The 23,717-nt window shown below is 42.9% G+C and overlaps 1 protein-coding gene across 1 annotated transcript; it reads left to right on the plus strand.

Annotated features, from left to right (window-relative positions):
* Positions 1–1,223: 1,223 nt before the first annotated feature.
* On the plus strand, positions 1,224–8,177 carry ubac2 (UBA domain containing 2). The gene is made up of 10 exons (XM_076743846.1): positions 1,224–1,414; positions 1,864–1,988; positions 2,921–3,040; positions 3,443–3,549; positions 4,100–4,223; positions 4,355–4,402; positions 4,844–4,952; positions 5,847–5,989; positions 6,138–6,284; positions 6,424–8,177. The coding sequence occupies exons 1-10, from the start codon at positions 1,384–1,386 to the stop codon at positions 6,529–6,531; spliced, it is 1,062 nt and encodes a 353-aa protein (XP_076599961.1). The 5' UTR covers positions 1,224–1,383; the 3' UTR covers positions 6,532–8,177.
* Positions 8,178–23,717: the final 15,540 nt, after the last annotated feature.

Consider the following 23,717-nt stretch of genomic DNA (forward strand, 5'->3'; position numbering starts at 1 on the left):
TCTGACCACAGGCGGCCAAATAGAGCTAATGGGTGGGAACTAACCAATGGGAACTAACACGCAACTGCATCTGTGGATGATGGGGAAATGCAACACTATTAGACAGCTGTTCGCCATATCTTTTCAAATGTACTTGGACGTAACATAAGCATTGGATCAATTGGCCCAGGCGCAATCACAGCCAGGGATGAAGGTATACACACGGTTTGATGTGAATGAAACTGGCAGCCTGTGGTGTAAGACAAAGCAGGGCCCCTGCAAAGGAAGTCTGGACCTTGACAAGATATGACACTGTATACATGAGGCCAGAGGACCATAAGAAAAAGTCATTAATCTGGACTTTGTGCAGCCACATCCTGCTCAAGGCCCCAAGCATAATTAACACTGTTACCACTCTGTCAGAAAGCTGACCACATGGCTTTGAAGACATGAAACACTCCCTGTCTACCACTTCTATGCATATCCAACACATAAACACATATTACATTCTGAGCAAATAGTCATACATAAAAGCAAAGGCTAAGGACCAGTGCTTCAGGGCCTGGATGTGCCGCATCTGAGGTGCATAAGAGAACAGCAGGGTGGTATCATGGGTAAGGAGACTGACCTTCATCTGGAGGATCATCTGGCATCTACAGCATCCCTGCTGAAATGTCTGTGAGCAAGACACAAAATCCCAGCTGCAGGGGTAGATCAGTGGCTCAAACGTGGGGTTACGGACTGCTTGGTGGCCACAAGGCATGCACTACGCTGTGCTGTACAGGGCCCATGATCTGTCATAAAACATTTTTACAGGTTTGCTTATATATACATTATTATTATTATTATTATTATTATTATTATTATTATTATTATTATTATTATTATTATTATTATCAGCAGCTGCAGTAGTGGTAGAATGAATTTTCTTTGTCAATTTTTGGCAATAAAAGATTTTACAAGTATTTTCGTTTGTAAAATAAATTTGATAAATTAAACTCTTAAAAACAACAAAAAATGACATTGTTATATTATTCAGATACATACCTAAATAACTTATTCATATACTACATTTTTTGTTGTTTCCTCAGTTTTAAAGACCTTCCGTGGAAATACGTCGTGCAGGTAAGGTTATCAGTAAAAATGTCCATGAGCCTTATGCGCCGTCAACATGGAGCGACAGCGCCCTCAGCAGGTCAGTCTCCTCCTAGTTTCAGCTGACTGCGGAAGAGCACCTTTTGGGCATTTCGGGCTTCTGTAGGAGATTCCCTTTCCCCTGTCTCTTTCTCCTTGTATTCACAGCATGGATCCTCTCTCCAACTTTATTTCGGTGTTTTAGTGTTACTTTTGCGCCGCCTTGGGATCATCGGCCGTCGTCTGGATTCCATAACTCACCTGGACACCATGTTTACCACCACCGGCTCTCGGGGCCTCTGTAAGTATCGCGGATCCGCCGTGAAACGACAGCCGGCCAGTCGCAGCCCTGTCGCAGCCTCCCCCGTTAGCTTCAACGGTAACGGCTAGCTTAGCTAACCGCTCCTAGCATTCCGCTGTCATTCATTTACTCGAGGCAGTATCAACCAGTCACAGCTGCGTTTAGCTGTAGTAATTAACAACCTAACGTTACATTTTGCTTTTTCGCTTAGTCGGTTGATTCGGTTGAGGTGTCATCGTTAAAAATAATCGAAATTTGGTGAAAGGACATCTTCTGAATAACTAGCTAAACTTGTGTTAACATTAGCCGCTTCTTCCATCGACACACCTCTTTCCCGATACACCTGAAAATATGCGAAGCTGCTGATTGGAAAAGGCGACAGTGCCACTTCCAACTATGTTGTGTGTGTGTGTGTGTGTGTGTGTGTGTGTGTGTGTGTGTGTACACAGACAAGGCTCCTCTGTCTAAAGGCCTCCTGCTGGTGCTCAATGGGCTGACTGTGATGCTCACCCTGCTGCCACAGTACCAGGAACTGTTCGTGTACAACCTCCAGGCTGTCACACAGCAGCACCAGGTATGCGTCCCATCTGTCAGTGTGTCAGTGAGTGAGACACAGAGGTGAGGGGCGAAACCCAACACCCAGTATCTCCAGATGTGTCTCTGGGTGCCACGCTTTTCTACTTTTGTTGTAAACACTCGCAGACACACATTGTTTCCTTTGGAGAGAGTAAGCACATTAAAGGGATAGTTAGGATTATTTGAAGTGGGTTTGTCCGAGGTGCTTATCAAGAGTCAGTGTATTACCTACAGTAGGAGGTGGGTGGCACGCCCCCGGTTTGGAGAAGCAGCAGACCAAACCAGACTCCTGTGACAAAAACACTCATTTTATCTTGCAGAAGGTGGGAGTTTCCGGTCCACCTCTGCCTTGATCGGTTGGTTGGTTTGTGTTATTGTGGGACTTCTGTCTTTTAAAGGCTTAGTTCGGATTCACTGAAGGCTCACAAAAACCCAAACAAACTAACTGATCAAGGCAGCGATGGACCAGAAACTCCCGCGTTCTACGGGGTAAAATGACTGTTTTTGTTAAAGGAGTCTGGTTTGGACTGTAGCTTTGGAGACAGCAATGTTTCAGAGCTTCAGTCCCCATCAGAAAGGGCTGTCTGACACAAGGTGAAGCGATGAAAATATTCCAAACATGGCACACGCTTAAACTGATAGTGATGTTTTAGAAGGGCCCTTTTTAGGTGGGTAAAATACATTTTGCTGCTGCTCCAAGTCTAGCATAGCTTCCTATACTGTACTTCTTCTGCCCCTCCAAACTGGAGGCGTGCTGGCGTCTACTGTAGACACTGACTCTGTTATCATCACGTCACCCACGTAACCTGTTTTAAATCCAATTTGGCATTGCAGTTCAGGACTTCTTCGTGTCTATGAAGTCATACTTATGTCTATCTTGCTGTGCGTTAGGTGTATGTTTGTATAACCTTGCCCTCCTCCGTGCTGCAGATGTGGAGGTTCTTGTGTGGCAGACTGGTCTGTCTAGACGTGAAGGACGCCTTCTGTAGCAGCCTGCTCATCTACAACTTCCGTATCTTTGAGAGGAGGTTTGGAACCAGGAAGTTTGCTGTAAGTACCAAAACCGCTGAAAGATGAATACAGAGATGGATACACAGAGTACAAATGTAATAAACTTGCTGATATTCTTTGCTACTGTCACACATCTGACATGTTCTGTGATGCCAGGTTTTTCTTGGTGTATTACTTAACCTCCTGTTACTTTCTTACAATGTTACAATGTTTTTTACAAGCTTTAAAAGTCTGATCATTGATTCTGATCGATGACCAGATTGTTGTTTCATCTGTGTTGTAGCTACATCTTTTAGGGAAGAAGAGACAACTTCCTCATCCGTCACAAAGCACTTCTCACTACCTTGCTGTATAATTGACATTCGGCAGTGATGTTGTGTTTGTGAAAATGCAGGGTTATGATAAGTGTCAGGTATGATAAGGTTCTCTTCTTTATTTCAGTCCTTCCTGTTGGGTACTTGGTGTCTCTCTGCGCTGATGGACTTCCTGCTGGCCCAGGCTTTCCAGTTTCTCTTTGACTATGAGGTGGAGGAACTGCCCGCAGGACTGTGAGTAGCTTAGTCACTTGAGCTCAGTAATGCAGGTGCTGCACCTCTGAAAGGGGAACAGCTTTTTTGACAGTTTCGTAGCCACTGAGGATGCTGCAATAAAAATATGAATACCCTGGTATTTAGTTTGGTTTATGATGTGTTAAAGTTCAAACTGAGCATCACTGAAGTGGAAAATCTTCATTTTTCATCCCACATATCACCATGTAAGCCTTGTACTGTATTCATTTTTTAATTTCTTAATCCCCTCCCTGCATTATATTTGGGTGTACGGTATTTAGATGGTGGTGGACTGTGACAGCAGCGTACAACCCACCTCCACAAAAGGAGGGTAATAAAAATGGCCCGACAGTTTTGAGATTGTGAGTTATTATTCAGTTAGATGGTGAAGTAACTCGTTCTTAAAGCCCTTGTTAATGTCTGGTGAATCGCTGTTACACTGATTTGTATGAAGCTGCATAAAGCAAAGCTTTGATTACACTGACAAGTTAGAAATTCAGGTTTGCAGTGTTGATGTTTACATTCCTCTTTTCCCTTTCTTGTCTCGCAGGCTCGCTCCAGTCTTCTCTCTGTTTGTGCCTTTCTACCTGTTGATCCCCAGGATGCCGGTCACCCAGGTCCTGGGCCACATCCACATCACCAACAAGTCTCTGGTCTACATAGTAGGCTTGCAGGTTAGCCTGCGCTCTGTTAGCGTGGCTCTATGTGTCTCTTCTACTGTTTATGAATTCTTCAGAATACTTGCTGTGCACCTAGTCTGATCTTCACTGTTTCTGTCTTCCTCTCTCCTCCTCTTGTGGTGCAGCTGTTGACTTCCAGCCCCTTCATGTGGCTCCTTGCACTCAGTGGACTGGTGAGAAGCCAAATTCTTCTTGTCATGTACAGTAGATGCAGGAAGTGTAATGTATTGCACAGTTTGGTGTCAATTCTCTGTCGGCTGGCACTGTGAACTAACAGGAAGTTTCCTTCATTGTAATGCTCACTCCATTACTAACTGTTGCTCAGTAGATAAATAATGAGAGATCACTTCTTAAAGTTAAACAAGGACAAAACTGAAATCCTACTAGTCAGCCCTGAAACAAAAGGAGAAATGCGTTTGATAATATGAGGAAATCATCATCATCATCATCAACAACATCAGTCCTGTTTATTTCCCATGACTTGGATGCAGCCACTTGAATGTATTTTCTGCACTTTTAGCTGAATTTCTCGTATGAAAGGTGCTGTACAAGTGAAGTTTGTTATTATTGTTAATACATGGCTTTTGATGTCAATAATACATCTTGCCTTTCAGATCTCAGGCGGACTGTACCACGCCAACGTTCTCTGGTTACAGAAGCTCCTCTTTGTGCCCACCTGGGTGTCTCGTATTGGACGGTTTATTCTGGAGCCTCTCTTCTCAAGTGAGTCCAACCGTTAGTGATCACAAACACAAATGCTGTTCACGTCCTTTGCACAGTGACCAGTGTTGCAGACAGACAGGGAGCTGTTGTCTCTCTCTGTCTAGTTGAGGAAGAATAATATTTTTAGATTCAGTCTGCGAGACTGTTGTGGCCAATTTCAATGCAATACAATTCAGCTGAAATAAGACTCAATATTAGTGGAAAGAATATTATTGGAAAACTGCAAAAAACAGAAGAAGAAAAACCTTTGACAGACTGTTCAGTATAAGCCAAAGAGGTGATTTGTGGGTCACTGATGTAATCATTAAACAGTGGTATGAAAACTTGCGGTGTACATTAATAAAAGTGGTTTCTGACTGACTGAAGATGTGCTTTCTCACATTTATGCATACACTACGTTTTTCTCTCAAAACTCTAACTTTACAGGTTGTTTCATTAAATGTTCTGCCTTAACTAGCTCTTAAATCTCTTGTGTACTGCCTGTCCTCTCATTTAAAGACTAACTTAACACCTGCTGAAAGTCTTGTCTTTGCTCACATCCAGTGGTTAAACTTTTCACCTTGATGCAACAGTGATGGGTGTGCTTACAGGTCCAACAGAGCACATCCACACCCAACCATACCTATCAGTGATACTGGGTGTGGTCAGGGGTGAAACAGGCGTAAAACTTTAAACTACAGGGGGCAGCAAATCACTGCCCTGTCAGCCTGGCGATCAGCAATCGAAGAGACGTTCAGTGCAGGATTTATTCTATTCACAAGCAACAGTTGCATAACTTGAAACTTCTTTTTTAAAAACAGGCTTTTTCTTTTTCCTGTCACCCTGTGTTACACTTTGCCTATTGATGCACAGAGATTTTCTATTAATGTGTCATTAACATCTGTGGTCATCAAGGCTCCCAGCCAAGCAGCGAGACGCCGCTGGGGATGGGCGCCACTCTGGACATCCAGAGGCAGCAAAGGATGGACCTGCTGGACCAACAGCTGCTGTTGGCCCAATACAACGAGGCCAGGAGGAACACCAGACACCAGGCACAGGTACATGACCACACACAGAATTAACGCTGCACTGAAGCACAGACTTTTAAGCACACACACAGTGTCTGAACTGACTTCACTTTAACTGTACTGTATGATCTCTACATATGAACAAAGTACTTGATTCTGCCTCCGTGTGTGTGTGCAGTCAGGGTTGTTACAGTGGACCAGGTTGTTCCCTTCCCTGAGACACAGAGGACAGAACCGTCCTCCAATGCAGCCCCGGCCCCAGGCTCAGACACCCCCATCCACACAGCCGCCACTGTTGGACAACTCTCCAGTGGCAGAGGAGCAGGTGGGTATTGGCCTCTGAGTGTCTGAGTCTATATATACAGACGTGCTTTTATTCTGTGTCCTTTGCAGGTTTTTTTCCCACGCTGTCTTAGCTGATGTCTCCAGCTGATGTTTTTTTTTGTTTGTGTTTTGTCGCACAGGTTGCAAGGTTGGTGGAAATGGGCTTTTCCAGGATTGATGCCCTCGAGGCCCTCAGAGCTTCAAATAACGATATCAACATGGCAACCAACTTCCTCTTGCAACACTGAGAGAGAGAGAGAGCTCAGTGAGGAAAGAAAAACAGAGGCGAAGGAGGACCGAGAGAGGAAGCAGGAAGAAGAGCAACCAAAGCAGAGGAGCAAAAAAACATTGAAAGGCGATGAACGATGGAGACAAAACGATACTTGTACAGATAATCTGAAGGCTGCGTCACTGCTCCCTGAAGTGGTGTTGGGCTGACCCAACCTGAACTGAGCCCGATAGCAAGGCTGATTGATGAAGAGGTGTGAAGCACAAAGTGGGAGACATTTGCGTCATTGCTTTCCTGATGGCCGCCGTCGTCGTGTGAAACGGGCGTCATCGCTCAAGGCAGACGAGTTAGACCTCCACCTCCGAGGGGGTTCCCTTTGAAAACCAAACAGGTCAGAGCTTTCCTCACAGTGCATCTTAAAAACAGCGGAGGACAGATAAAGTGGGTTTTCTCTTTGAAACAGAGCCGATGCTGAAGCACACAAATCAGCTGAGATCCCACGCACGCTCTCCACACGGATCCATCTTCTAGCTGTGTGAAATAGTTTCATATAACCTGCTGTCATGTACTGCCACTCTACTTCTGAAGTGGCTGCAGTGTAACCAGCAGCTTAGACCTAGTGAGTGGTGAGAGATGATACGTGTGACATGGAAAACAGATAACAGAGAGCATACTGAGACTTTTTGTTCTGGACTTCAGGCCATCCACTCTTGTTTTTCACTGACACAATAGGAGGAGAAACAGGAAAACAGCACCTGCTAGACGGTTGTATGTAACTCCACGAGGAGGTGCAAAGGTCACGATTACAACTTCAGAATGTATGACTAAAGAATCCATAAACGAGATAAGCTCCTCTATCACGATTTTATGCCACAGCTGTTATTGCTTTATGTTGGCAGCGTTGCCTTGAAGCAGCGGGGCTCAATCCTTTCCTGCCTCAGATGTTTCAACAAAGCAGTCGGCCTGACCGACAGCGACTGGAAAGCCAAATTTCTTGCGAGCTGATCGGTTTGGCCCGTTTGAGACTCTGCAAGCACACTGTTGGTGACAGACGCGGCTGTTTGGCAGGATATGGGTTAGATCTCAGGGTCTGTTAATGACGTAATCACATTACAGACACGAGTGCACGCACACGGTAGCCCTTCGAGGAGTTCATGTCTCACACCCGTTCGTTTCTTTCATCATTTCACGCTCTCACATTGCACACACTCCTCCAGGTTTTACTTATTTGTTTTAAGCTGTCCTTTCTCTGGCAGCACATGTGTCTGAATCATAACGAGTCTTAAAAGACAGGTTATATTTATTATGCAATGTCATGGCGAGAAGGATTTACGGAGACTGTGCACTGCATAGTAACTACTTTGTGTGTATAAATGTGAAAATCTTTTGTCCAAGAGAAGTAATATCGCAGCCACTATGTATTGATGTCAAAGACAGATGCTAATTTTATATTTTGTGCATAATAATATTGATAATATATGACCACTGAGATGAGTCTGTCCTCTGTGTGTATGTATTTTCTAGAGTGATCTAATACTATATGGGTGTGATGAGGGAGTTGTTGCATGGGCAGCTCTCTGATGAAATGTAATGAATCATATTTGATCTGTGGAATAAATCAACTTGCTGACTGAATTATTTATGTCACACAGGAGGCATCCATTCAACAGTGTGCGTTGTTCTCTGCATGACTGATCTTTGTCATATTAGCCGTATGCTTTATCACTAATTATCAACTATGGCACTCTAATGCAATCCATGCAAATGAGTTCTTTAACGTGCTGCCACTATCCCCAACGTTCCATCCAGCCAATGCCAATTCTAACACTTCAGATGAGCCCGTCATGTGAAAACTTGCTACAAATGTACAATTAGAGTCATTTATTCTAACAGCTTTAATGGGATAATACATCAGATGCTACCCCCCAGACACCATCATCACGTGTTTACAGGGAATCACGACACTGTCATCCCACTTTTCACCACATGATGACACTCTTGTGCTGAGATAGAGCGTGGGTTCATTGGGGTGAGGAGACTGTTCGCTCACAACGTATGAGCGATGGGGTCTGATTTTTATTTCTTGATTGTTGCTTTTCGGGTTGATGTTGGATGGTTCTGCCTTTTTATGCTGTCAGGCAGAAACTAGTCTTCTGCATGAGAACGTTTGTGTTTCAGGAAAATGATGTAGATATTAGAGAAAATATTGAATCACCAAAATGTACTATGGGTTTAATGGGCATGTAAAGGATTGCAGAATTTAGACTTTAACTGGAATGGGAAAATACAAGATAAAATCCTGCTGTGACAGATTTGAGAATTATCCTTTAAAGCAACGTGACCATGATGGAAAAAAATCCACCTGCTACTGTCAAGTTTCCTTTCATCACTAGATGGAGACATGGAGTCAGGTCTGCGCTCTTGTTATTGCCAGCGAGCCCTCTGCCACACCCTCCCTCTCCGATTATTCCACTGAGCAGACAGCTCCGGCAGACAGTCTCGCTCCAGGGTGGCTGAATATCAATGTAGAGAAATTATGCACATCTTCAAGTCAAAGAATTTCAAAAGCATATGGTTTGCCAACTATTCCATGAAACACAAAGGACAAATTTATCCTTTGAGCAGCCTGGATTTTTCATCTCGCATGTGTTGCACTTGAAATCTCATCTGAGCTCCCAGAGACACTCAAGAAAGTTTTTTTTTTTTTTTTTTTTTCTTTTTTGACTGAAAGGTCTCCTGAGTTCACCGTGACACAGTTCCTTCCACCCTCAGCTGACGTCGAACCCAGTCAAGCGGTGCAACTTTTAATGGCTGCTGAATTGAAAAGCAGCTTAAACCGGAGTGATTAATATCTGTGCGTCTCTTTGTGTTTCGGTGTTTAATTAAAGCACTGATTAAAAGAAAAAAAAAAAAAAAACTTCACTGACAACCAACCTCATTAGGCAGATTCTTTTTGGTGAAATGCCCGCTTAATGTGCAGCATTATCACGCCTCATTTGGGGGGCGATGATTTGGATTTTTGGAGCTTCAGGAGTACGTTAGCTTGTTTTTATTTAAAGATTATTTCTTGATGGGTGTCCATAGGTGCTAAAGCTTGTACTGAGTGGTATTTTTAAAACCACTGTGTGAAAATGAAGTTGCAATGTCCCGGCGTGAAACCAGGAGCATCAGCAGCAGTAGCAGAACGATGATGTATGTTCTGGGGGTTTCTCCTTGTCTGGCAGCGAAACCGTTTACAGTACAGCCGACTGTGGCCTTGAAGCATCAGCAGTTGTATCGGGCTATTTGTCATTCCAGGTAAGCCGTCTGCGGCTCTATTAGCCAAGGCCTACTGCACTGTATGTCATGACATAGCTCTACTGTATAGGAACAGAGTGACGGCTGTGTGGAGTTCTGCTTCTGCACTACTCTCCTTTGAAAAGGGGCTGAGTGAAGCCCGGTTGCTGGTACTTAGTGGCTAGCTGCCAATCAAAGGGGCCGTGCTCATAATTGTGCACAATTTAAGACTTAATATAATTCAAATGAGTGAGTTATGTAAATGTAAACCCTCGTACAGTTATCATGAAAGAGGATTCGTACCGTAAACATGTTCATTTCTGTAAAGAAATGGCGAATTTCATATCGGAGTCTACGAGAATTTACTCGCTTTTGGAGCCAGCCTGAAGTGGCCATTTGGGGAACTGCAGTTTTTAGCACTTCCACATTCATTTTTCAGGCCGGTTGCTACTTGGCGGAAACACGGTCCATCGATGAGTGCATTTAAACTATCTCTGCCATCCATTTTCGGAATCACCCTCTCCTACCAATTATTTCTCTTGCCAGTAGCTTCTCTCAAAATCACAGCTGAAGCATAATGTGTAAGTGATGTGTACCCTTCCTGTAAAACATATTTAAACTATCCACTTCATGTAGGAACTAGTTAACCTGATCCGTCTTGCTCTGATATTTTAAAGGTTGATTTTAGGATTCACTCTGTGCATCCTTGTTTAAATGTAAGGGGTATGTGGACAGGGGTAAGGGTGTTGGGACAGCTCAGGGTGGGGCACTGGAAAATACCAATGCTGACAGGTTTGCACCTGTTTCAACCAACTCTTTGTGCTAAGCTTATCAGCTGCTGGCTGTAGCTTCATATTTGACAGACATCTATGGTCGTGGTGTCAATCTTCTCATCTCACTCTCACTCTCCTATCACATGTACAGTTCTGGTGAACATGTGAGTTTCATCCAGCTCACATTATCCTTCATTTTGAGTCATGTTTCTGGCACCCCGTCAACGCAGCTTCAGTTTCAAGGTCCACTATAGAGTCGTTTTGCATGTCAGCACAAGCTTTTATTCACAGAACTAATATGTTGGTGTTTGTGTTTCAGTGTGAGTCAATTACTCGCTGATGCTGCGCTGCTGGCATGCATGCATCCCTTCAAACAGCCAGAGGCCAGCACCAGCTCCAACGCCGTCTCCGCTATATTCCCTCGCCAGCTCTGTTGCCATGGTGAGTGCATGCCGTTTTGTGTGGTTGCCATGGGGACCCCGTATTACAGCCTCCCTCCTGCTCTCATCATGTTTCTGCATGATCATTTGTATGCCTCCTGTACACTGATGCTTTAAAAAAAAAAAAAAAAAAAAAACATTAGCGGCACAGAGGAGAGCCCTGAGGGATTGCCTTCTCTAGAAAAGCACAGAGGTATTCCTGACGCCGTTTCATGACACAAATACCCAAAAAGTGTGAGTGACTCTCTCGCTGTGACTTTGCACGTATGACAGTGAAAATGCCAGATGTATGAGAATAACTCAGAACAATCTCTTTCTCTGTCTCACTTGTGAGCCCGTAGCTACGAAAGGCAAGAATGCCAAGTGCCTCCCACTGATATGGTAATAATATTCAAGCTAGTGTGCTTTGAGATAATGACATCATTTGTTTGCTCGATTCCTACTAACAATTACAGTCTGTCCGTGTCTTTGGCACTCACAGGTCGATGTATGTATGTGTGCATGCGTGTATGTCTGCACACGTGTCCGCTTTGTATGTGCGAGCATTTGCATCCCGTTCTCAAGGCAGAGAGAGAGCCGGCGGCGAAAGCCACTGATGTTTTGCCCTGGTCGTTTGAAGAGGAACTTCACAGTTAATGGGGCACAAAAACGTACCTGCCTTCAGGCCATTCAGAGGTTTGGCATTTCACATTGCATTGCTCGCTGTAGTATGCCACTTGTGATCTGTTTCGTCTCTGCTTGCTTCGGTTACGTCAAGAGGAGCGCAATCTCCTTTAATCATTCGGGCTTGGCTCTGTTCACATTAGGCTTTGTGGCTTTGTTCGACCTGTTTTTCATCCTGCAGTAATGATGACAGCTTGTGGATGGGCAGCTTGTTTTTCTTTTTTGTTTGTTGACAGCTCTCACCAGATCTGCGCCTAGACCTGCCTGAGACCAATTATGAGAAACCCACAATTCCTGCAAATCTAGAAAACAATCATTTGCAGCCCCAGCGTCTCCAGAAAAGTGCTCTCTACTCCAGCTCTCTAATCGGCATGACTCTGAGCCCAGCAGCCATCACTCCTGACCATCGGCTGTCACTGACCCCAAGAATATGCCCGGCCTTGCGTGTACAAATTATGAAAGCTTTGGGAGCAGTTGTCCTTCCATCACTGGGACCACGTAAACAGCACTTGGACGTTATGACAAAGATGTGATCACTACCTCTGTTTGTGCTGAGGTGACCAGGAGGAGATCTATGTGACCTTCAAAGACCACAGAAAAACAAAGTTATTAGTTGGTGGTTTTGGGGGGAGGAAAAAAAAAAAACTGTCAGTGTCATCTGGGCAAATTTGAGCTGATGTGGCTGTGGTCGTTTCCTGCTCGCTTACACACACCAATGAAAGTCTGATGCACCACAGACGCTCACAGTAAAACTTAAATGTCCAGAATGTTGACAGGAGTGGAAACAGCCGGCTTTGGTTGCTCCCTCCATAAATTTTACCACGCTTTTTTTTTTTTTTTCTGTGCCCCTGCATTGCATTGAGCTCACTCCCAGGAATCTCTCTGTGTCCTCTGACCTTTAATAAGGTTCACTTCCTCTGTAATTGTACACACACGCGGTATGGCATGAACGCATGCTTCGTGCGCGGGTGCGTTTATTTTTATGCATCTGTGTACTGTATGCATGCTTGTGTGTGTGTCTATAAATGTGATGAACACAGAGTACCCATTCAGACTTCTAGTTAAGGTGAAGGTGTTAAGCTGATGAAAGCTTTCTCTTCCGTTGCTCCTCTCAGTGAACTTCACAAAGCACACACACACACACACACACACACACACACACACGCACACTCCGGCAGATCCATTGCATCCGGTCTGAAACCAACTTTGCTAAACACTTCCGACATTGTCCTGACAGTGGAAGCGTCCAGCTGTTAGTGCATTTATCATGGAGGCTTAGAGCTGATTCTGGTTGTCTTTCTGCACCCCTGACACACGGCAGGAAGACATTTCCTTGACTCAACAACCTGGAGAGAGGCATTTTTAGCAGACCCATCCTCTTTCTCCACTCTCCTCTGCTCTCTGCCTACTCATGACCTTACCCTACCTGCTTTTCTGCTCCATCTGTCTTTCTAAGTAGTGCTAATTGGGCATCCTGTTCCTAAAATATATGGGCCGGCCATCCTCTTCTAGTCATTGCAGCCTCTGAGAACATCAGCCACAAAGCAGGTCTTCAGGTGGGTTTTGTTTGTCTGCTGTCCTTGAAAATGCTCAATGCTTTTGAAGATGATGATGCTAAATGCTATAGGCAAAATACAGAATCCAAAATCAGCCAGGCAAACTAATACCAGTCAGCTAACTCACTCAATCAGTCATTATTTGAATGCAGAATATGTACAGGATGTTCCTGTTGTTTTTAATGGGAAGTCCATGAAAACCTTTCAAGCCCTTTGCCCCATGATAAAGAATAACAGCAGATGCAAGCAAGTGATTGACTTTGACGTCATAAAAACATGTCAAGTTTATTTGATAGAGTTGTGAAATAGGTAAAATGTGCAAATCCTGTCAATAACGCCATGCTCACAGACATGCTCACTCCCTGCATTTTATGACATTGTCTCATATGTTGTGGTGAATGAATTAAAGGGGAAATTACATTTGATGTGCTTGAAAACACCACCAGATCAAAATTATACGGGTGTGTTAGCTGAAGACATGCTGGCACCTGTGCCGTGTCAGTACTGCCGATCACACTGACGGCAACACAAACCTGAAATTCACACATCTTTATCAGAATATTCTCGGCTCCTTTTCACATCTGCACGCACGGACGGTCGGACGCTTTGATCACCTCAGTATGGGGACTGAGATAACATGGAGCTCACAGTGTTCTTTTAGTCATGTTTAAACACAAAGAGACCCCCCCCCCCTCCCCTTCCCTTTTTAGTCTGTGCTGATTCACAACGGTCTGGAACCAGCCGGCTCTGGAAGCTTGTCTCCATGGAGACAAGGGTGGGAAGGAGAGTGATGATGTTGCTGGCAGAACAGCAGTCCCGAATCAGCCATGTGTTTCAGTGTGTGTTTGTGTGGGTATACAGGAGGCAAACATAGAGAGATGATACTCTCCCTCTGAAAAAGAAGGGTCATTTCTTGCCTTGCTCTGCTCCGCAAGATGGCTTTTACCCAGTCGGGGGGTTAATACGTGACCTGTCGAGTCTGAGGAGAAAAACAAGCAGCTTGTATCGATAAGTCACGCCACGCTCGACAGTGATTGACGGTACAGGTTGTGACAAGCAGAGAGTGCAACCAATTTCTTGTGGCATGCATATTCACACAGATTATAGATAAGAACACAGAAAAACAAAGGAACACCCAACGAGCAGCTCTCAAGCTGAAATGCCAATACGAAGGCTTGTCCCCGTCTTTGAATGTCCAGTTTGGAAGGGATGTTGGTAGAGGTGAAGAGTTTGAGGGGCATCATTTATAAATCTGACAACTAAACCAGTCAATCCGGGGAAGTAAGGTTTGACAGTTAATAGCAGTGTTCGTCTCAGCCTCTTAAATACTGTTTCAGAAACACAATTATTATACGTCCACAGAACTGGAATTTCAGGAAGCACTTAAGACGTAGACTGAGTTCACACTGGATTTGATTCACGATTTTAGTGAGTAATTGTGAGAGTATGGCGCACGGTCGCAGCCATTTTTCAGCTGAATTCTAAACCACCAATTATTGTAAATATCAAAATGGCACAAGTTTGCAGTTGCACAGAGAGCTGCAGAGAAGGCTGTGATGATGATGCTGCGGTACTATAATGCTGGCGTGCAACTTTTGAATCTGCCACTGAAAGCATCTTTGTTTTGTTGACCTGTTGTGACCCACTTTGCTAAAATTAAGCTCCGAGCTTTGGGTGCCATGGTGATGGAGGGGTGTTGCAGGCAATTTTAGAGGGAGGTTAGTCATTATTATGGCTGAGGTGTGTGTGTTCATGAGACGCGAGGGAATGACAATCAGTTGGTTATGAAGATGGAGAGACTGACAGCAAGGTGTAGCCTGTGCAAAAATAAGGTTCCCCCTACTGAATCCTGGTTTTTGTGTATCTGGTCCAACTGTAGCCCCAAGGACATTTGGAGGTTAAGGGAAACATGAATGCTGATATTTAGTGGTTGATTCTCTGTTTTGCCTGATTTGTAATTATGAACCTCAAGAAAATTTAAAACCCATTTTCATATTCGTGAAACTTTTCACCATTTCACAAAAGTGACAAAACTGAGTATTCTGGAAAAAAAAGTAAATACACAGTGACATGAAGAAATGCATGTGTACATTTAAAGTAAACACTAGACATTGTTCACAGAAGCCATGCTGCTTTTTCAGAGCATGAAAACCCCAGGTGTAATCAATCACCAGTGGCATTCATCGCACCTGTGCTTTTCATGCTTTGACAAGTCAAAAATGTCCGCTGAGAGAAAGTCAAAAAGCTGGTGGTGGGACAGCTCCAGGATAACTGGAAAACAAACAAAAAAGTAAAATGGTCATAAAAACTTTTTTTATTTCTTTTTTTTCCTGGAAGTACAAATTGTTTAAATGAAGTTTTCACTTCATGTTGTTTAAACCATAATTTTGAGCAGCCGAGTGAAGACAATTCTTCCGTCTTGTCAAACTGAATCAGAGATCCTGGGAATTTTGCTGCATTCACACAGTGCCGGCAGACTGGTAAGAACAGGAAAAACACTCCTTATTCTGAATTGTGAGTGTTCACACATTAATCTCGGTTAGCCCTGGTGCTAAGGCTGCATTCAAACTGAATAAATAGCCTAAATTGGAGGATGACGTGTAACTTTTTTTTTTCTGTTGGCTGTTTGTAGTTATGGTCTAAACACTTCTGACACACCTTGTGAAAAATCATTCTCCAAGTAACTCACTTGTTGAAGGATTGCTACAGATATGTTACAAAGGTAGCTAATTTAGGCTATTTTCCTGTCTGACTCCAAGGTTAGCACCAGGGCTAACCACCTTGGAATACTACCAATTCAGAATAAGGGATGTTTCTCTTGATTTTGCCCGTCTGCTGACATTCTGTGGAGGCAGCATGATAATCAAGCAGAATGACTGAAAACACCTGTTAAAGTGCGCAGGGTCTTCATAGGCTCTTAACTGTTGTTTTGTTGTTTTCTGCTGGGAAACGCCTGTAATTTTCCAAACCCTCAAGGGAGTTGAAAGAACAGGAACAGCAGCTTAATTGGTGTCCATCAAATAGGAAAATATTCATGTCACTTTTCCTGCTGACTAAAAATTGTTCAAATTGGCAATACAGAGAGCTTCAATAGGCTTTGCACCATGCATTGGATCATCACTCCGGACTGAAAACGATGCACTTAGGAGGTTTATGGGCATTACTGCAATACAAGGAACCTCCAAGTACACTGATGTTTTCCTTTAAACTCTAACTTCAACATAATCTTTAATGATGTTTCGCAGATACCTAAAGAGATGTTCACACAAAGGCAAAGACTTTGATTCGTGTTGTGCCTCCCTGTCCCTGTTTGCCAGAGTGAGCATGTGTAGAGGGCTTAGCACAGCAAAAGAACTCCTTTGCTCAAGGGCTGCTAAAGGAGATAACATAGCAGAGTACATTATGATGATATTAACCAAGACAACAATGAGTGACGTTTAGAGCTGCAGGGGTAACAGACTTTCCAGCATAATCAGATTTCTCAACATATTTCAACATGCAGACATAGTGATGTCGTAGCAGAGCCTCGGGGGAAAACAAATGACACTTTAATGATTATTTAAAATCAGACATGTCTAATGTTCAAAGAGATATGGTTAATAATTGTTCTTCCATTAAAAACAAGCGTTTTCTCCTCTCCAAAAATGATGCATAGTGAATCTTCATCCTGTCACTGGAGTTAAATTTTTGTATCATGCCAATTTTGGTCCCGAATGACCTCACATTTTTCCTGTCATCACCTCACTGCCTTCGGTTTTGCTCTCTCTACCCTCCTTAGAAAAAAAAGAGCTCTCTCACGCCGGCTCTCAATCTTCTGGGAATGCCATCCTGACACTAATGGCCCATTTAAGCAGGTAAATGTGATTTCATGCTATTTCAAACAAAGTTATGTCAAGCTGTAATGGTAGGTAATGGCGCTGTGTGCTGAGTCACTGGAATACGTTATCATCTGATTCCCAGGATAGAATGGCACGACCCACATGCCTTCTCATTTAGTCATTCCATGACTCAACAGTTATAATTGTAGAGAACAAACAGTGTTGATTGTCAACACCAGCACACTGAGCATTCATATAAGTGGTGAGCTATAAGTGGGATTTTGTTGCAGAAAAGGAGATTTTTGCATTGTTTTATTTTTCCTGTTCTTTGCACTGTTCTGTGCATAATTATGTTCTGTCATTCAGGGGTTTCCTCTCTTTGCACTCTCGAGTTTAATTACATGGGAATGCGGGAAATGTTATATAAAGCATAATATATGCTGCCAGTTCATTAGAGATATAGCACTTCTGGAATAAGACAATATGAATCCCCAAACAAACTTTATAGTGTCAGCTGAACATTTATTTTATTTCTAAGGGATCATGTGAAATATGGAAGTTTAAATGACTCAATCTGATGCTGAATATCAACTTTTATTCTATAAAGGAACAAATGCTTTTTTTTTTTTGGATAAACAATCATGAACTATTTTGAGCCATGGTAAATATAAATATAAATAAAATATAACATAAAATTCATGATTTTGAAAATCTTTTGAGCCTTAAAATTGTTGTGAAATTTAAATTAAGATTTCTAATCATACAGCCTGTTACTCCTGTGATGCCCTATAACTAATGCACTTTTTCCGAGCTCATCGTAAATGCAGGTGTTTAAATGAAGCCAGAACTCTAAGAACAGATGGATCTAAACATGTCAGAACTGTTTTGCTTTGTTGGATAGGAAGTAAAGATGAGCAACTGGGAAACTGGGGCAGAGAAGAGAGGTCATATGGAACAATAGGAATGAACCAAATTCAACCTCACACCTTTACTATTATGCACCTGAACCCATTGGTGAATTAGGCTAGATAAAGAGAAACACGATGTCAAGCTGACATTTTGAATTTTAGTTACATTTGTGCAGCCACGTCAAATTACCTGAAGTGAGCGGTTACGTTACCACACATTATGTAAATCAACAGTTAGACTGAAGTGAACCTGACTTCCATTAACAGAAGCCTCAGTAGTTTTTCCTCACCACAGCTGTTGACTGAGCCACATCATCAATCACAAAGGCACTTGTTTCTTGTCAAAGCCCTCCAGCTGTATTTAACATTTCAATAATGTGTGGCTGTTCTGAGGTGAATCCTGACCTGGAGTGCAAGCTTCGTCAGGTTTCATCATCTGCACCTAAAAAAAAAGAAAAAAAAAACAATGATGTTTTCTATCTTTTTGGGTCAATTCTTTCATGTTTTTTCAGACGTGTCTCATCACACTGCACAGGGAAACCTTCTCCATTTTAATTTAAAGGCACTAAACCTCACTTATTTTCTGTTTACTGTAAATTTCAGGATGAATACGGGTTTCTTTGTCTTATCCCATCATCATTGTTATTACCTTGCTTAGGGAGTGGTGACCTTATCATAACAGTAGTTATTTCATGAAATCAGGGTAATTAGAAAGGTCTTTTTGTGGTGCACCATCATGACTGAGGAAGTCTGTTGTTTGCCTGTTCTTATACCTTAAGTAACTCCCTTCCTCTGCTTCCCTGGCAGCTCCAACACAGAGAGACTGGATTGACTGGAGAGATCAGGCAGCCTCTGGACATTGCAGCGTCAGCAACAGAAAGGCAAGCGCAAGACTCTTCAGCACATCCACCATTTACACTGCGCTCACTAGATACAGGCCAATATTAAGACGAATCACACACACACACACACACACACACACACACACGTGTCCGTCTCTTAAAGCCCCTCTCCCACTGACACACACGCAGAAAGATGAATACAGATATTTGCACCTTCATGTACTGTACATGCATGCAGAGACATCAAAAGCCTCTGCATCAGCACCCCGGCCGTAAAACTGCACTTAAAGACGAAAATCAAAATGCAAAAATCGATAGCCGGCTCTTTGTCATGTTTGCATTGCATACTGCATTCATTTTCACAATAAGCAGCTAGTTGTGATGGAAGTGCTCGACACCAGGAACAATACACTGAATAATACAATACAACAGTATTGATTTTTAAGAACACCGCACCCTGGAAAGCAGAATATGCCTCTGCCAATTAAAGGATGACATGTTTATTTTCTCTAGCATGATGTGTTTGAATAGGCTTTACAGTGTTTGCAGGACGGATTAACTGGCTCTGAGGAAGTGACTCAGTGTGATACATTCCCGCAGATGGGGAAACTAGCAAAAAGAACTTTGAGAAAATTTTTAGTGGATATGTTGAGATGCATTTCTGTGTGTTTCTGCACATAGGAGTGGGATAGGGATTATGATTCTTGTCTGTTGGAAGCGCAGGAGGAAGTTGGGTGAAGGTCAAGGATCAGCAAAATGTGGTACTTGAACACCAGCGTTTCCAACCAACGGTCAGTGTCGGCAGATCATAAAACTGATTTATTTATTTATTTTTCATCCCTGGTTTTTAACAGTTTTTCTGAAGGCACAAGCAAATAATGTTGTTCTGTTGTGGGCAGCACCAGATAAGGAAATACTTACATAAGTCTTTCAGGGGGCACGAACAAAGGCTGTGCTTGTTGTTTCATTTGTTGAGTTGGACTTGAGAAATCTGAATATTTCAACAAATTATGTACGATTAATTGTGCAGAATGTTCTAATTCTTAATATTTGTACAAGTTTTGCAAATGTAAAGAAGACTGTGAGGGTTTTGCTGTCTGCTTTGCTTGTTTATATAATGTCCTTAAAAAAGAAACAAGAGGAAGGACAAAAAGGACGCTAGTGTTTGACTAAATTTCCAAAAATTGACTACATTCCTCTCCTCTCCTCTCCCCGAATCTAAATACCGTAAATCCCAAACGATATAAGCTAAATAACAGATGCATTGTGTTATAGCCCCTCTGAGGAGAATCAGGTTGCCTGCTGTGCTCATTTGTATGTTAATATTGGTGAGTAATACAAATGGCACCCCGAACGTTAAAATGAAATTGTCAGTAAAAATGGAGCCCTCCATCCTCACAGCTCGTTATCAGTCAGGGAGCACCTGTCCGGACCTGACCTGATTACTGTGAAAAGTAGGTCTGGAACCCTCATTGTTGTCACACTATGTGAAAGCACACAGCAGCGAATGAAGCCCTCACTCTTCTCTGTACAAACTGAGCACAGTTGAGAAAGAATTGTGTGCATGTGTTCGCCTGTGGTCCTGTATTTCTGTCTTTTAGAGATTGGGCATGTGGACAGCTTTATGCATTTCAGTGTGCATTTTGATGCAGGCTCAGTTCTTTCCAGGGTCTTTAATGGCTTGGCACTTGGCCTGGAATTAGTGTATGGTCCTCATAAGGACAGAAGTACAAGATGCACGTGCACGTTTTCTATTGTGGATATTTGTTTAATTATCTATCCATCCCTGCTGTTATATGTGGTAGCTGACTTTGAACGCAGTGGGGACACACTGGTCCACTACCCTAAACCTTCACCACAAATTCACTCCTGTGCTATGTTTGAGTCTGTGTGCAATTATAGGGACAACAGCATTTTTTCCCCTCCCCAATTTCTAGATCGGTGTGCATCAAATTTTTGTGGTAGTGCTCCATTTTAGTCAGAATATGTTTCACCTGTCCTGGCCCAGAGGCTCACCAACCACATCAGCACAGAAAATGACACGGTGTCACCCATTTCATCAGACTGTGCAGCCACTGCCAGCTGAAAGGTGGCTAAGATGAAAAAAGAAAAAGCCGTGTGCAGTTAGGATGCTGCTATGACCGAACATATTAGTCTTTAATTGCTTGGTAAGGTGTTGAAAATACGTTTTCATAGTGCACAGCTTGACTTGGCATATTGCTTATAGATAACTGCAATAAAACAAGAGCTGCTGCCAGAGGGAAGCTGATTGGGGTAATAACAACCTCGCTTGCACTTATTGATTGCAGATAAACATACCAGTCGATCTTAAAATGTGAATTGAAATGAGACAGAAGTTGCATCCGCTGTTATTTTGTGCGCTCAGGCTCGTTGAATTGATGCTTAGCTTGGTGGGATTGGTTGGAGGGTTGTTTCCACGGAGGAAGCAGCATTCATCTTATGTGTTGATTGATTTCTAGTGAAGGGGGCGCTTGATTTGTATGGCACTCCTCCCATCATGAGCCAAGGATGGGAACCCACTGTCGAGCTGTCTGTCAGGCACTATCTGCCCTCTGCATGCAGCACATTGATCAGAGACGTTCGATCCTGAGCATGATGGATGTGGGAAGACACTTCACTGTGGAGGCTTATAGGGTGGCTTTAGTCACAGGCTGCGTCGCTGACGTGTCTGAGTTAACAGTTGTGGCAGATTCCTTCCCAGATTTACATGCACATTAGCAACGCTGAAGCCACTGCAGCGGGGGCTTTCTGTTGGTGTTGCTCCTTGGATTAATGTGGATAAGTGACATCTGCACTATATTCCTGAAAGGACAGATGCCGGCTGCACAATCAATGAACCTGTCACTATTTTTAGCCAGTGTCCGAGCTCAATGGATGGTACTGTCAGTCAGTCCACCATTTTGATCCAGATTTCAATATCTCAACAGTTGACAAATTATATAGATGATGATGGTCCCCAGAGGATTGACTGAATCGCAGCAACTTTAGCTCTAGCGCCACCTGCAGGTTAACAGTTTTGGATCTTAGCAACAGCTGTTTTAATGAAACTACTGGATTGTTCCCAGACGATGAATCCTCATAACTCTGGAGATCTGAATTTTCCATTTGTGTCTCGACAACTGTTAGATGGATTGCCATGAAATTTGATTTTCTCATCCCCTCTTCAAGATGAATTGCAATCATTTTGGTGATCCCGTCAATTTTCAGTTACCGCGATAATCTGATAAAAATGTAAATTTGTCCAAACTTTCTTTATGACCAACACCTGAAAAACTAATGACATTGCCATGAGCCTCAGCTACACTTTGCATTTAGCATGGCCATAATTGAACATGTTTTGTCACTATCAGCATTTTAGTGTCAACATTTCGCATATGTTCGCATGCTGATGCTAACATTTGGCTCAAAGCACTGCTGTGCCTGTGGGGACACTCTCACAGAGCTGCCAGCATGGCTGCAAACTCTTACAGTAGAGAAACACAGAATCCGGGGTGGACCCATCCGAATGCACCGGTCCAATAAAAGCTCCGGCTGGAGGGTGACGTACTGCAAGTTGGACAATGTTCGGTTTTGGCTTCTCTGTTTTCCAACATGGTGGCTGGATCGCAAACTTTCTCATATTACAACTAAACAGTACAAGGCAGTCAACGAATCTTGATTCATATTTTACCAGCACTACCTAATTTGACAGTTTGATCTGATTTTCATCTGCTGGATGGACACATTTGCATAATGTTGAGTCAAATCGTGAGAAATTCAGACGCATCAACTGGTCTGACAACGAGCTGTGCTGTATCCATCATGCATTGCAAGGCTGGATCTCCCACTTAGTGTTTGAAAAGATCTTCAGAAGAGGTCAGGAAACAAGGCCACGTTTATACTTTAACTTGATTTTTAGGAGATCAGATTAGGACTTTTAAATTCTGCATGTCCGTACTGTTTCCCACAGGACTTTGTTTATTTGTACATCTCAGTTTCTTTTTGTGTTTGTCTCCATCTCATTTCATTGCCCAGACCCTGTGAATGAGCTTGACTCTTTGTAGACCACTTCCATCTCTGGTTTTAGAGGGCTGAAAGCAGTGTGAGCAAAATTAGATTTCTGTGCATCCCTTCATGTGTCTGACTGTGTTTGGATGATCAAAGTCACACTAATGGCAAATGTAACTGCGGCCAAAAGATCACAGTCTGATCCCATGACATTGTCTGGTCCTTGCCACAAGGACAAGACTCATATAATGATAGATCTGGAGACTGTGTGTCGTTGCTTACTGTCTGCCTCTGCCGGTTCCTTAGCAAATACTGGTGAACCACAGTCATTAAGTGCCCAGATTCTATATCCTGTACAAGCTAAAATCTATGAACAAACACACAATAATTACCCAGGAAACTGTGTTTATTCAGACCTAGAACCATATAATCCCCTTATTATGACTTACATCATCAAATCATTATTATACTTGGCATTTTATACCTTACTATCCTAATTAATATTTGTGCCATTATCAGTGCTATCTGTGCTATTATTGGTGTATTCATCCTTTTTTTCTAAAATTGTAATTAGTGGCATTAGAGCTCATTAGTCACTGTAAACCTATTAATATGGATTGGTAATCGTGGATGAGCACAGTCACTGATAGCCTTACAGATAACCTACTGTACTAAAGTGTCTCCTTACAATGAGGTATGACCTACCCCCACCCGCCCACCCACCTGACACTGCAGGCAGGAGTACACACCTGGTCAGGATCTGAATGTGACATATTCTCTGAATCTTACATTCAAAATATGGGGCTTGTTCGCTGGCACTTGTCATAATTGAAGCAAAAAAAGATGGATAGACATTTTTCATTTGGTCTGTTTTCACCAGAGGAAACGCAGTAACAGTGTGGGCTAAATATAAAACAGTTT

This window comes from Chaetodon auriga, chromosome 11 (assembly GCF_051107435.1).
Source record: "Chaetodon auriga isolate fChaAug3 chromosome 11, fChaAug3.hap1, whole genome shotgun sequence".
Lineage (NCBI taxonomy): Eukaryota > Metazoa > Chordata > Actinopteri > Chaetodontiformes > Chaetodontidae > Chaetodon > Chaetodon auriga.